This window comes from Microtus oregoni, unplaced genomic scaffold (genome assembly GCF_018167655.1).
Source record: "Microtus oregoni isolate MIOR12 unplaced genomic scaffold, Mior012 000045F_ref0000178, whole genome shotgun sequence".
In the NCBI taxonomy this organism is placed as follows: domain Eukaryota; kingdom Metazoa; phylum Chordata; class Mammalia; order Rodentia; family Cricetidae; genus Microtus; species Microtus oregoni.
In genome coordinates this window covers 17,362,909-17,376,879 of record NW_024543219.1, presented here as the reverse complement: position 1 = coordinate 17,376,879, position 13,971 = coordinate 17,362,909, and the positions used below count along the sequence as shown (strand labels likewise).

Genomic DNA, 13,971 nt, shown 5'->3' with positions numbered 1-13,971 from the left:
CCCTCTCTCCCTCTCCCTCTCCCTCTCCCTCTCCCTCTCCCTCTTCCCCCCCTCTTTCTCGCTTCCTCCTCCCCCAGAGGATTTTTTCTCCCCTCCCCACCTCTGTAAGCTCCATGACAGCCCACTGTAACTGGTGCCAGATCTGAAAGGTAAGACAAACCATAAGAGCCAATGCTTACTACTAACTAACCACATAGAGACACTATTCTGGCATGTATTTACGAACTTATCACCGCAACAGGAAGACCCAGAGTCTGTCATTATCCCATCATCAAGATGAGGAAATTGTGGCCTCAAAAGATGAAGCAATTGGCCCAGAATGAAAGCCCTGGGGAGAGGTAGAACAGGCATGGTATGGTCTGGCTGAAACCCCAGCTGCAAAAATACACAGAGGCCCTCTGTATTCCAAGGCCCACACCATAGCTGCTCCTTGCCAAGAATTCAGGAGATGTGTTGTTACAAAGTGTTCTGTCTCACCTCCCGGTATGTTCTGATGACCCGATAAAGTGACTCAAAGAGCTAAGGAATGGAAGGGCACCAGGCAGATCCCTGCTTGAAGGGTGGAACTCCTAGCCTACAGCCCAAAGAGGATGGGAGGAGTAGTTCCATTGGTAAGTACTAATAAACACATGAGGACTGGTTCCAGAGATAGGTAAACGGTTGAGAAGACGAAAGCAGGCACCCCCCTCCTGCCCTTCTCTTGGACATCCCAAGGTAGAGGAGTAACAGCACCATGAGCAACATCTGGAGACATTCTTGGGCCAGCATGGAGCTTCCTCTCTCCAGAGCTGTCTGCTTTCTGACTCAATCCTTCATTCTCCCAAATGCTCCCCGGAGGCCAGAGAGGCCAACCTGCCAGCTAGTAAAATTAGTAGCTGGGCTTTTTACAGGGCACACTGGGAAGCTGGGCAAACTGGGGAGCCGGGCACACTGAGTGCTAGCTTACAGGCCAGCAGCCAGAGCAGGTGGAGGTACCTGCCCTACAGACTTGCATCAGGAGCATCCATCACACGAGGAGTAAGGGAGAGGGAAAGTCTGGACCATGAATGTCCAGGGAGAAGGGCCTGAGGTAGCAGACTGCAGAAGAGCAGAAACGGGAAAAGGAGCAAGGAATGACCTTGCTATAACATTCTGAAGTTGAATGTGTCCAGCCCCTAGGCTAAGCCTGCTATGCCCAACAGAGAACTTGGTAGCTTGGGGCCACTGGGCTCTGGCCTCCATCTTTTCCTACACTCTGCATCAGACTGGGTTGAGCTTAGGGCAGTAACACAGGCGAGTTGTTCAGAAAGTGAGGAACTACTACGTCCTATCTGCTACCGTGTGCAGTGGGTAACATGGGAACCAGACACATTGGCCATTCAGGGATAATTCACCAGTTTCAGAAAGGGTGGCAAACTTTTCACTGCCGGGATAGACAGGAATTGTTTTAGGCTGGAGATGTTTGGGACTCTATGGGCACTACTCAAGTCTTCACTGGATTGTGTTACAAAAGCAGGCACAAACACTATGTAAATGAATGAGCATGTCTGTATAACAATTAAAAATTGTACACAATGAAATTTGAATTTCATATACTTCTCACTTGTCACAAAATATTCTTTAGATTTTTTTAAAAAAAGAAATTTGAAAATGTGAAAAACTATCTTTTGCTCCTAAGCCAGGCAAACAAGGCAGTGAGCCACTGTGGTGCATGTTCTATAACCTGCAGATCCATGGGTAAGTTCAGCATGGTCACACCTGTGTCATAGGAGAAACGTCCCACAGGGAAAGAAGAATGGAAGCTTCTGGTGCCAGTGAAATGGTTCTATGGGTGCTTGTCATCAAGCTTGACAACCTGTGTTCAATCTCAGGGACCCAAATGATTCAGGGAAATAAAAAATTAACTCCAAATTGTCTTATGGCTTCAACGTGTGTGCTGTGCTTTCTGGTTTTATGTCAACTTGATACAAGTTAGAGACACCAGAAAGGATGGAGCCTAAATGGAGAAAATGCCTCCATAAGACCCAGCTGCAAGGCATTTTCTGAAATTGGTGATTGATGGGGGGAGCGCCCAGCTCATTGTGGGTGGTGCCATCCCTGGGCTGAAAGCAGGCTGAGCAAGCCATGAGGAACAAGCTAGTAAGCAGCACCCCTCCATGGCCTCTGCATCAGTTCCTGCCTCCAGGTTCCTTCTCTGCTTGTGTCCCTCTCTTGGCATCCTTTGGTGATGAATTGCAATATGAAAGTGTATGTTGATAATCCCTTTCCTTCCCAACTTGCTTTTTGTCATGGTGTTTCATTGCAGCAATAGAAACCCTAAGACAGTGTACCATGGAATGTCCTGACCTCACAATACAATAAATGAATGAATAGACTTTTTTAAATTAAAAAAAAAAGTCTGGAAGTTTGTGTAAAAACAGAATGTTTTACTCTCCTGCTCTGGATGCTTCTGTAAGCATCTATATGCTGGCGTGCATGATAAAGATCAAATAAGAAATCAAGTTTGTCCGAATTCCCAGGGAGCCATTTTTATCCTGCAGCATCTCTTGGACTCAATGCCACTTAACTAAAGCACTGAGGATTAAGTTTGACCAATTGTCTGTGGTAGTGCACAAAATAAAACTGTGAACCTCTCCAGCAACAGGCAGCTCATTCCCTGCAGTGGGAGCTGCTCAGTGCAGTCACTCTGGCATTCATCGACCACTTGAATAAATGGTACTGGGTCACAAATAACTAGTGTCATAACCTCAGCGCCTCTTCCACCAAGGTCCAAACAGTTATTTAATGACATAAAAATGTAATACATCATCTTTGACTTTTTGACTGACACCAAGTACAAACACAGGATTAACTAAAAAGGCACAATGGAAAGTCTAGTGGGGAATTGCTATGTGAGTTTTGGAGCCAACGCCTCTTTTAGGAGTGCTGATGTCAATCAAACCTGCTGACTTGCAACACGATGGTTCGCTATCCAGAATGCAACCCCACAAGGTTTATAATGTTTCTGCTCCATGGAATAACGGCAGTTGATGAGACAATTTTATGTAGCTTTGCCCAAAATACAAAAGGATACATGTGAGGAATAGCACATTCGCCACCTCGCTCCACTGAGAAAGTACAGGAGAGGATGCACATGAAAAGCATGTCCCCCAACAGTACAAAGGGCAGCAGTGTATGCTACATAGCAGATTCATTATACACACATTCTCTCCCACCTCAGTTTCACTGATCCAGTGCCCGGTTCACACAGCTCAACAGTGACCGCACAGCTACGTCACCCCACGAACCCAATGGGATCACTTCTGTTTGAAAGGCACACTAAGTATGCATTTTCTCTTGAGCTCTCAGACATAAGAATAAAATGACCTGGGCTGCTTACATAATGTGTCATATGCCACCCACGTGACCTGTTTAGAAAGATAAAGGGTGAGACTAGCATTTTGTTTCTCCATGCATTGATAAAGCGTCCCCTAGACATTGAAGTAAACAGCAAATGTTTTCAGATGGTGGAATTAGATTTGCATGCTTCCTGGAGCGATGTTCAAGTGCAGTACCATAAACAAATGGGGAAAGTAACTCAAATGAATGATGCTAAGGACTTTGTCTTTGCCCAAGGAGGGGGTTACTATATTGGAAAAAAAAAGTCTTTTTAAGAGAGTCACAAAACACTGCATCTGTCACAGAGTTGACAGGAAGTCCAGGCAATGCATACATGGCTCAGACCTTGAGGTGAGGTTATCTTTAGCTACAAGACAGATTTCCTAGAGAGACAGTTGCTCTGAGATCAACATAGAAATGTGGCTATTCAGAAATGAACTATCTGTGGAGATGATGACAGTGTCGATGGTGATGACAGCAGGGTGTGTGTGTGTGTGTGTGTGTGTGTGCACATGCACGCTCTCATGTGCCTGTGTCTTTCTGCGACTACACCCTTCTTCCTTGTAAATAGCTTCTCTAGTACTGCCTCACTCTTGTTCTACAAGACTCTCATTCCTTACCCCCTGATTTCTTTATAAACTAAGGGGATGATCTGTAGCTTGTGAAAGAAAAGAAATCTGGCTCACCACCTGCTTCTGTCAATAAAGTTTTACTGGAATATAGTTACATTGTGGATGTTTGTGGCCGCTTTCGAGCCAACGTGGTAGAAGTAGTTATGATAGAATCTGCACAGTCCACAAAGTCTAACATGTTTACAACATGAACATTTACGAACCTTGAACTAAAATATCTATATTGATTTTAGGTTGATGAGTCTAAAAAGTAAAATCAACCAAGCAAAAACTCTTCTAAGCATTTCTTGCCCCATCCCTGTCATTGCATATCACTTTAGCCTTTACAGGGGTTTAATCTGGCTTACAAAAATGTATGGAACACTTACCAGTACACACACACACACACACACACACACACACACACACACACACAATCAAATGGAAAGTAAAACATTTGAGACAGAGAAGGAGAAAGAAAATAGAAACAAAGAAAATGGGGGGATATCCCACATAGAATTCGAACCTGATTCTCTATGTTCACATGGGCCAGACAACCTTGGCTTACAGTAGCCACCAGAAAGAGACACAACTCCTTTCCCAATTTAGAATAATCATGTTGTGAACTGACAAGTGATCTCTAGTGAAAGTGGCTAATTTAGTTTCTCCAAGAGTGTGTGCCTTCACTAAACAAGGTGAAATGTAAGCAACACAGTCCTCAGCAATGCCCAAACATTGGAGAAGAATCCTGAAGACATCTTCCTCTGCGTTGAAGTATCACTGAGCGTGGGCCAACTCCAAATCCTAAAATGGAAATTGTCCGTGATTCTTCCAACATGTTCCAGAATTCTAAAATAAGCATGTACTCTTCTACAACTGTCCATCAGCATCTGTGGGAGACTGCTTCCCCGTGGGTACCAAATCTGAAGATGCACAGGCCTTACATAAATGGTGTAGTACTTTGCAGAGAGCCTCCGCACACCCTCCCATAGGCTCGAAACTATCCCTCCATTATTTGTAATACTTCACACTATGTAAATGTGACGGAAATAACTGCTCCACTAAGTTTACCAGAGATGACATAAAAGAGGCCACACATGTTCCATGAGCTGCAGCTCTGTCTCAATAGTTTGATAGGTGGTAGATGGAATCCATGGATGATGAACATGAAGACAGAGGGGACAGATTTTTATTTTCACAGTCTTTAATTTGGAGGCTAGGGAGATGGCTCAGTGGTTAAGAGCATGTATGGTGTAGGCACAAGGACCTGAGTTCGAATTCCTAGCATCCAGTAGAAATTCAGGCATAGCTACACATTTTGGTAACCCCAGCACGGTAGGGTGGGAACAGTGGCAGGCGTATCACAGGAGCTCCCTGATCAGACAGCCTAGCCAAGCCATGAGTTCCCAATTCAGAGAGTCCCTGTCTCAGGGCAATATGACAGAGCTATGGAGAAAGACAATGGGAGTCTTGCTCTGGACTCTATATCCACCTCTATAAACACAGGCACACAGTTCCAATATTCATAGCTTCTCTCTCTCTCTCTCTCTCTCTCTCTCTCTCTCTCTCACACACACACACACACACACACACACACACACACACACACACCCCATAATGTTTTTAATTAAAAACTTTTTAAGAAAATAAGTATTCTTTAATTTAAAAAAATGAAACAAAGAAAGCAATAACTCTCGTCCACCTGGCATCCCTCCAGTTTAGTATGGCTCAGGCCTGTTTCAGAGGAGGGCTCTGTCTCCTCACTCTTGCTGATTTGGGGCCAGAAAGCCTGGTTTTAAGGAGAGAGATTGGGCAAAGGTCAGTCTAAGACTTGGAACCTTAGGGTCCAGGAAATCATCACTTTGGTGCTGAGGCCCCTGGTGAATGGTGCTGACCACTTGTGACAGAGATGGAACTGTACAATTACACACCTAATCCAAGAGTATGACTAACTCACACTCGGGGTTTTCTTGCTCATTGTTTTATGCCTGTATGTCATACACAGCCAGAGCTGGTAAGAAATTACCATTTGTCAAACACGGTGCTTTGCCATCGAGGTCAGATGGTACAGATAATCTGGGCTACTTAGCCAATCCTTTGCCAGCTGAACCTCACCCATCACATTCCAGTTTTAGGAGTTTCAACAGACAAGTGAGAGAGATTCAGATGTGGAGGCCGAGCTCCTGAGCATGCATCAAGGGAAACAGATTAAAAATTGAAAGAGGAAACTCAACAGCTGGTGTCTAGTATTGGTTTGGTCCCACTGTTACAGGGATAAACATCTGGATAGCTCAAGACAAACACAGCTTTGGACTCAGAACAGGTATGGCAGCTTCATCCTGTGTGCTGCTATTTCAGCGGAAAACCTGTGTTCTGTGCAGAGCGAGGCTCAAACAACTCTTAGACACTGCTGTGTGTTGGAGGGATCCCTCGCTTCAAGGGGACCCAACACCCTGGCAGGACTTTCTCTAAGGAGACCAGTTGACACCGTAGGCAGCTCTAGGCAAAAAGGCTTAGGCTGTACTTGCTGCTACCTGTGAGAGGTAAGGGGATCGGGACTTAGGTCCTTGGACCTAGTTCACTAAAACAGTAATGTTAGATTGTCACAGCCAGAGTAACATCTGGTAGTGACTTAGAAGAGGCACTGTCCTTACATGGGAACACTAGTTGAGTGTCTAGAGTCCATGTGGCTATCCAGCTGCCACTGACAGTTGCTTTGCTTCCTGTCTTCCAACCAAAATCCCTCCTTGAGGCTTGATTTTGCTCAGGGTGAGGGAGAGATGGATTCTTTGGTAAGATTAGCTGGCTTCCTTGTGGTGAGAGCTGGTTTAATGATTAGTTTTGTCAACTTGACACAACATCGAATCACATGAGCAGAGTGTCAGGGAAGGACTGTCTACTTTGATTTGGCTTGTGGATATGTCTGTGGGGATTGCCTTCACTAAATGATATGGGAAGACTTGCCCACTGTGGGCAATACCATTCCCTAGGCAGGGGTTCCCGAAATGCCTAAAAGGAGAAACTGAATGTAAGGAAGCAAATAGGTGGGCAGGGTGCATTTGTTGATTTTCTAGTCTTGTCTGTGGATGTGAACAGCTCCCTCAAGTTCCTGCCACTTAAACTTTCCCACATGGTGAACTGCCACATAAAATTATGAGCTAAACCCTTTCCCCACTAAGCTGTCAGGATGTTTTCTCATATCAACGGGAATGAAACTGGAACACTGCAATCCAACAGCTATGCAGGATATGTGACTGAACAGAATGGCTGGGTCCATGCCTTTCCACCTGAAGCAAAGGAACAGGGCTGACGCAGTGCCTGCAGGGCTCACAGCATGCTCTCTGCAGTATTACTGATGGTATATGGAGAGCAGGGCAGTGGTCTGGGGAGTGGTTGGCCCTACGCACCCCAGTTGTATACTACCAGGCATATCAACCTCCCTGACCTCTTGACCTGTTTATACTTCAGGCCTTGTCTTGCCATCTTGTGCTATCACTGGAGTAAGCTCACTGCTCTAAGTTGTCCCAGGATCTCTCAGCTCGTTTCCCCCTCTGAGTAGCCACCCCCTCCCAGGTGGATATACAACACCAGCGTTAGCACCCCACTCTCAAAATATCCTTGTCCTACAAAGTTTGCGCATATTTGTTAACTTGGTATTTTCAGGCCAGACAAGCTGTCTTCAGTCAACCTTCCAGGCTTTCTTTGAGCCCAATGCCTTGGTGTTCTTGGCCCTCAGCCTCATTGGACAACCATTCAGAGTCCCATAATGCACTATGTTCTGCTCCCACAGCTTGCTTTCCTTAATGACGTTATTTCCTCCCTTTGGCTTTTAAGATGCTAATTCACTTTTGAAAAGGGCAACTAAATGGGGTGTCTAGTTAACCCTCAAATGTGTTCTGCCTTAGGCACTCTTCCTAGCTGACCCACCAAGAATTCCCTTTTTTCCTCTGGTCAGATTTTGTTTGTTTGTTTGTTTGTTTCTAACACAGCTTATTGCTATGTAACACAGGCTTTTCTTGAGCCCATGATCCCTCCCGCCTCAGCCTCCCAAGTCCTGGAAGGCACCACCACATTTATCCTTTTTCTATTTTTTTTTTTTTGGTACTTGTCATTGAACCCAGGGCCTAAGCAAGAATTCTACCACCAATCAGTGCCTGTGTTTGTTTCCCACCTCGTCAGACAAAACCTCTGGCCCAGAGTTGATGCTAGGACCCCTCAGCTCGTTCTGATGAAGCACACTGGCTGTAATGGCCCTGGACAGGAGCAGCTATAACATCCATACCAACCCTGCCACGCTGTATCTGCCATGGCCAGAGGAATGTATGTTCTCCTGGTAAACCATCGAGTGCCATAGGAGTTCACTGAGAATGGACTGTCTCAGACCCAAGCATGTTTGCCTCAAAGTGTCCTCAAGACCCCTCTTCTGTGATAAGCTACCAGCCCCCAAACTCTGTGATGAAGAGGGTAAAACAGGCCAAGAGTAAAAGCATTGTAGTCTTGAGAAAAACTGAAAGGGAAACTAATTCCAGTAGATGTTACTACGGTTCACACCCATGATATTAAAGTGCCTGCAGTGGGAAAGAGAAGCTGGAAGTTCAGCAATGGGAAGTTCAGCCATTTGGGAATTCTAACTGAGTGTCTCAACTTGCCCAGTCCATCTCTGTCGCATGCCTTGTATTCCGGTCTAATGGCCTTTTGATATCTACACTGCATGTTATTTCTCCTATACTTTAGCTTGCTATATATTTAAAACTCACTCATTCAAAGTTGAAAGCATGACTTTCATAGATCATTCTCATGACCACACAGAACTGCCACCATATGTGTGGAAGGCATGACCTCACTCTTGTCACCCAAGCATACCCAGACCCAGAACCCAACCTCAGTTGTCTCTAGAGCAAAATCTACTCATAACCCAATGTGAAAGAGCAACAGAAATCTTCCTTACAGAATGAGAAGAGGAAACAGATGACAGTGGTTCCCACATCCAGCAGCAAACCACCCGCAAGTGCTCATCAGCCCCTCTCCTGGTTCACAAAGGACACAACAGTCCCCCTGTCTTCTTTCTTGTAGCAAGTGACCTTGTCAGCTTCTCTGTCCTCCAAAGGGTCAGCTTCCATTCCCTCTCTTTTGAACTTAGCCTTCAGCTAACACCAACATGACTTTATGGCCTGAGCTCATAGAAGGTCCCTTGGATCCCAGGGTCCTGTTCTCCTACCAGATTATTTGGCTAGTCTCTTGAGTTCCTTAAGCAGGGCACACGGTGTCTTCCCCTCTCCCTCCAGTGTGCGTGAGGCATCTATCCCACACACTGCCAGGAAGGATTTGAGTAAGTGAGACTCTCATCACCTTCTTTACTTGCATTCACCTCCTCACTGGAGAAGCAGTTTCTGGGGAACCATGTGTAAAACCCCAAGTCCTAGCTTTATCTTTGATCCAATGGCAGATGAGGTCCCTACTATTGACGGAACCCCCACTTCAAGCCCAGAAAGGGTGACCTGCACAAAACATGTGCCAGAGCCACTGGGATAAGTCACCCGAATCATCAGGCAACTCCTGACCCAGAGCAGCCCAAGAAAGCCACCAGTCAGTGCTGCAATAAGAAAGGAGCCCACCTAGAGCAGGCAGAGGGTTGGCAGAAGTGGACAACAGTCCCCATCTGCCCAGTTCTTCCCTACTCTGCACTGAGACACTGGTAATTCCTATAACCTTCTATTCCCTGAAAAGTGATGGAGACATCACAATCCTGCTTATAACACACACACACATACAAACTACAATACACTCACTACATATATACTATAACACACACATACACACTGTAATACACTCACCACATATATACTATAACACACACACATCCATACTACAATACACTCACCACATATATGCTATATCACACACACATACAGGAGCTGCTCATAGTCTCCATATGAGCACTGCATGAGCTAGTTGACACAGTGCAGATGAAGACACTGCACCCAAGCAGACTGCTAGAGGACCGTAGTAACTTGTACAGGCCAACACCCTCCCTCTCCCTCTCCTTCCTGCTCTCTCTCAGACAGGGTGTGGTAAGGATAGAGAGACTCCTAGATCCTGGATTAACAAGCTCTAAACATATTTCTGGTTTGTGTTACTATGCCCCCAACATTTATGCTGAGATAGTACAGGTATAGTGTTTGTGTGCACATGTGTTTTTGTTCATGTATGTGCACATCTGTTTTACTGACAGAGACAGTTCAATTCACCCCCCAGGCAGGTTGTGAAAGTATGATACTGGCTCACTTGCTGTAGATGCCCCCATACTATTATAGACTTGGACACATGTAAAGAGTACCATGCTGATCCATGATCTCAGGGGAGCAGTGGCCACTCATCCAACTTGGCCTAGAGAAAACTCAGAGCATCATCACTCCTCCCAAGCAAACCCCTTTCCCGGATACAAGACCACCTCATATGGGAGGGGCCAAGGACTCACCAGAACTCTGCCAGTCAGTGTCTGGGCAGATATCATCACCCCTGCCCAGTCCTTCACGGAAGTCATCCAGCCGACCTCGGCTGCCACCACCTCCTCTTTTTCGTCCACTGGTTTGAGGGTACCATCTGCCTGGCTGGAGCCATTATTTATCTTCTGGGCCTCCTGGCAACAGAGAGAATCAGAGTTGAGTCAATAGGAAACAACCAGATTTAAATAAAGTTCACCTATACAGAATCAGAACCCAAAGGGGTTCCCAGATGAGGGAATGTGACTTAAAGATAGAGGTTGGGGAGGAGAGATGGTTAAGGATTTTATTTTCTTTAGTTTGGTTTAAAAAAATCAAGCTGTGGAGGTTGCTTAATGGCTAAAGCACTTTCCGTGCAGCTGGGGGATGTGAGTTTAAATCCCTCAAACCTATGTAAGAGCTGGGCACAGCAGAGCACATCTGTGACTCCAACACTCTTACACAGAGATGCAAGGCGGGGACAGAAAGAGCTCCAGAAGCACATGACACACGGGTCAACCAGCCTGGCAGCAGACACAATAGAGACCAGCAAAAGAGGTGTCCTGTCTCAGACAAGGTGGACAGACAGGACTGGCACCCAAGGAGGCCCTCTGACTTCCACAGGCACGCTCTGGCACCCAAAGGATCCCTTTTGAAATTTCCTTTTAGAATACTCTTGGAACGGGAAGAATACTGGCATTTTCTCTGACCACTTTAAAGGCAAAGCAACAAACCTGCCCCTGGTCACAGAGGGTTAAAGAGGGGATGCAGTCAGCACAAAATTGTCTCCGCACAAGTCATTGTACCTTCATAGTGCCAACCCCATTTCTCTTTACCAATTTCCCATCTTTTCTCCTGTCTATGGCATTCAAGGGGGACTCATGATGGACCCACAATGGTTCTAGCAATACAGACTGTTGGATCGGGCATTTGGGCAAGACCCCTGGCAAGACCCTCTTGGGCTAGGAATAGGCAGATGATCTCTGTCAAGGCAATATGGCACAAGCATAGTACATTTGCTGAAACAGGTAGGGGAAGGGATCCATCCCTGAAAAGGAAGACAGCATGGAAGAAAGACGTGATGGAATAACAATGCCTACATCTGAATGCCTGGGTCCAGCGGTGCCTACAGTCCAGATCCCTGAGTTACAAGAGATAATAAATTCCCCCTTCAGAACTTGAAATATGCTTGAAGAAAGAAGGCCTCAGATATCCAAACCCCACCTTTGCATACAATGTGTCCTGAGATTTTTCACTCATACACTCCCCACTTTCCAATAAAGTCTTTCTCATTATTCTCTGAAAACGTCATGCCAACTGCTTTGATTTATTGTTTCCCATAACAATAATATACTCTATAATTCACTTACTTATTTCATTAACCACTCCTAATCCAACACTGCTGTCAGCTCCTATACTTAACACAGTCTTAAGCACAAAGCTAACACAATAAACATTGATGAAGCTAGGCATGGTGGGACACACCTATAATCTCAGGAGGCCTAGCCAAGAGGATTGTCCACAAGTTAAAAACTAGCCTGGGCCACACAGTCCAAGCACACAAACCAAAAACTACAACAAAAAAGCAATCAAAACTTTGAATGAATGGATACAAAGAAATCTGAGTATCTGTTCATTGTCACCTCCAGAGCCTGGGTTTCGGATACCAGATGAAATATAGGCTTCTCAGCCCAATTTGAATTTTAGATAAACAAATACCTTTATAAATATGTCCAAAAATGCATGGCTTTACATACAATAAAGACTCATCATTCATCTAAATCAAATTTAACTAGACCCATGCTCAAACACCCACTGAGATTATTAGTGCGGATGGAGATAGAAAAATATGTGAGGAAATTATACTCATCATTTATAATCCTGGTATCAATTTACAAAGAGAAAAACACTGGGGATCATTGTGTTTTGGCCTAATGTGAGACTGGGAAGTGGGAATGAAATCAGAGGTGGAAACCTCCTGCAAGGAGAAGGGTGGGCCCAGTGAGAACAGGGAAGCAGGAAAAGTGGGCTTGCAGAGGTTCCCGATGCCTGCTCCTCTCTCACTGGCCAACCCTGGCTCAGATAGAGTAGGGTTGAGAAGCTGGGCTGTAGGACTGAATGCCCATGGTATTTTACTCCCCAGTGTTTGAAGCTGCAGGAGCTGGAACACCCACAGTGGGAGCCTGGGAGGGGGAGGCCTCAGACCATCTGCTGATTTGTGTAATATCTGCCTCTCAAACCTAATAGGCTAGTCTCATTGGCCTGCTAGCTCTGGTCCTGGGGCTGAGATCCAGGAAGATAGGATGTGATCCTTGGCAGCCATGGTAACCAAGGTGCATATTCAAAACTGAAATCTAGCCCTGTCTCAACTTCAGGGAATACCCTGTGAGATGGGGGAAAATATTGTTTGCTCTGTGGAACTACACGATGCCCAATGGCACGTAGCAGACTCGATTACTAAGTCCAGAAGGCCTACCCCTGCCTCACATTGTACACTCACTCTGAATGCGGTAGTTCAATCTTGAGTCAGCATCAACATCAAAGCACAAGGTACACTAAATTACTCAGGGTGTCAGATCCACTCTAGAAACTGCAGTTTTACCTGGTGGTCAACACCCGAGGTCAACCTAGGAAACCATAGGCCTCGTCCATCCAAAACAGACCACAGACCTTAACTCCAGCACAACTGCTACTTTCAGAACTGACCCGTGAATGGTGAGGGCTGAGAGGAAGATAGACTTTCAAACCAGCATCCTTGTGTTGGCTTCTATTTGGCTGTTTTTGAGTCAGGGTCTATTCAAGCTTCAAGTGCCTCAAACTAGATCTGTAGACAAGGATGACCTTGAACTTCCAAGCTCCTGAGATTAGAGGCGTATACTACCACTTCCAGTTCATGCCAGACTAGAAATCAAACTCAGGACTTAGAGCACTCTAGGCAAGCACACTACCAACTGTGCTACACATAACAGCAGACAAATGGGCTCTGGCCACGAGGAGGCCCAATTTCCTGCTGCTTGAGCCTGCTGCCTCAAAGGACAGACACTTTTCAGCATGGAAAAGGCCCAGAGGCAGGAGTTCCCTGCAGCCCCCATGGTTTTAATGCATCTATAATTCACAGCATAAGAGGTACACAGTGCATAGTATGCTATTCCTCCAACCCTCTTACCTATTGTTTTACAAGGCATTCATTATTTTAATTGCTTTATGATAGGCAGGGAAAAACACAAACTAACAGAGATAATGCCCTTGTTATTATTTGCTTATACTAGATGTTGTGAGCTTAATTACCACGTGTGGGAGGCAGGACTGGAGGAGGGGCCACAGACACAGGGAGCTACATCAAGCCCTGTGCCAGCCTGTCAGGTGCTAGGGGTTTCTGTGCCCGAAAGGCAAAGACCTGCAACCCTCTACTAATGTTACGGCCGGAGGAAAGTGGGTGGGACCTGGAGGGCTAAGGGGCCCTGTTGAAGGCATCCAGGAGGCAAGGGGTGTTCAGTTAGAGCTTATTAGAGCATCAGGGG

At 45.8% G+C, this 13,971-nt stretch overlaps 1 protein-coding gene across 30 annotated transcripts in view; it reads right to left on the bottom strand.

Moving 5' to 3' along the window:
- Kcnma1 (potassium calcium-activated channel subfamily M alpha 1) overlaps positions 1 to 13,971 on the bottom strand; it is a 729,767-nt gene that overhangs the window by 511,249 nt on the left and 204,547 nt on the right. For all 30 annotated transcript variants that reach the window (XM_041633822.1, XM_041633823.1, XM_041633826.1 and 27 more), the window contains exon 2: positions 10,447 to 10,608. In XM_041633822.1, coding sequence (XP_041489756.1) covers positions 10,447 to 10,608 — 162 coding nt within the window. The remainder of the gene's footprint in view (positions 1 to 10,446; positions 10,609 to 13,971) is intronic.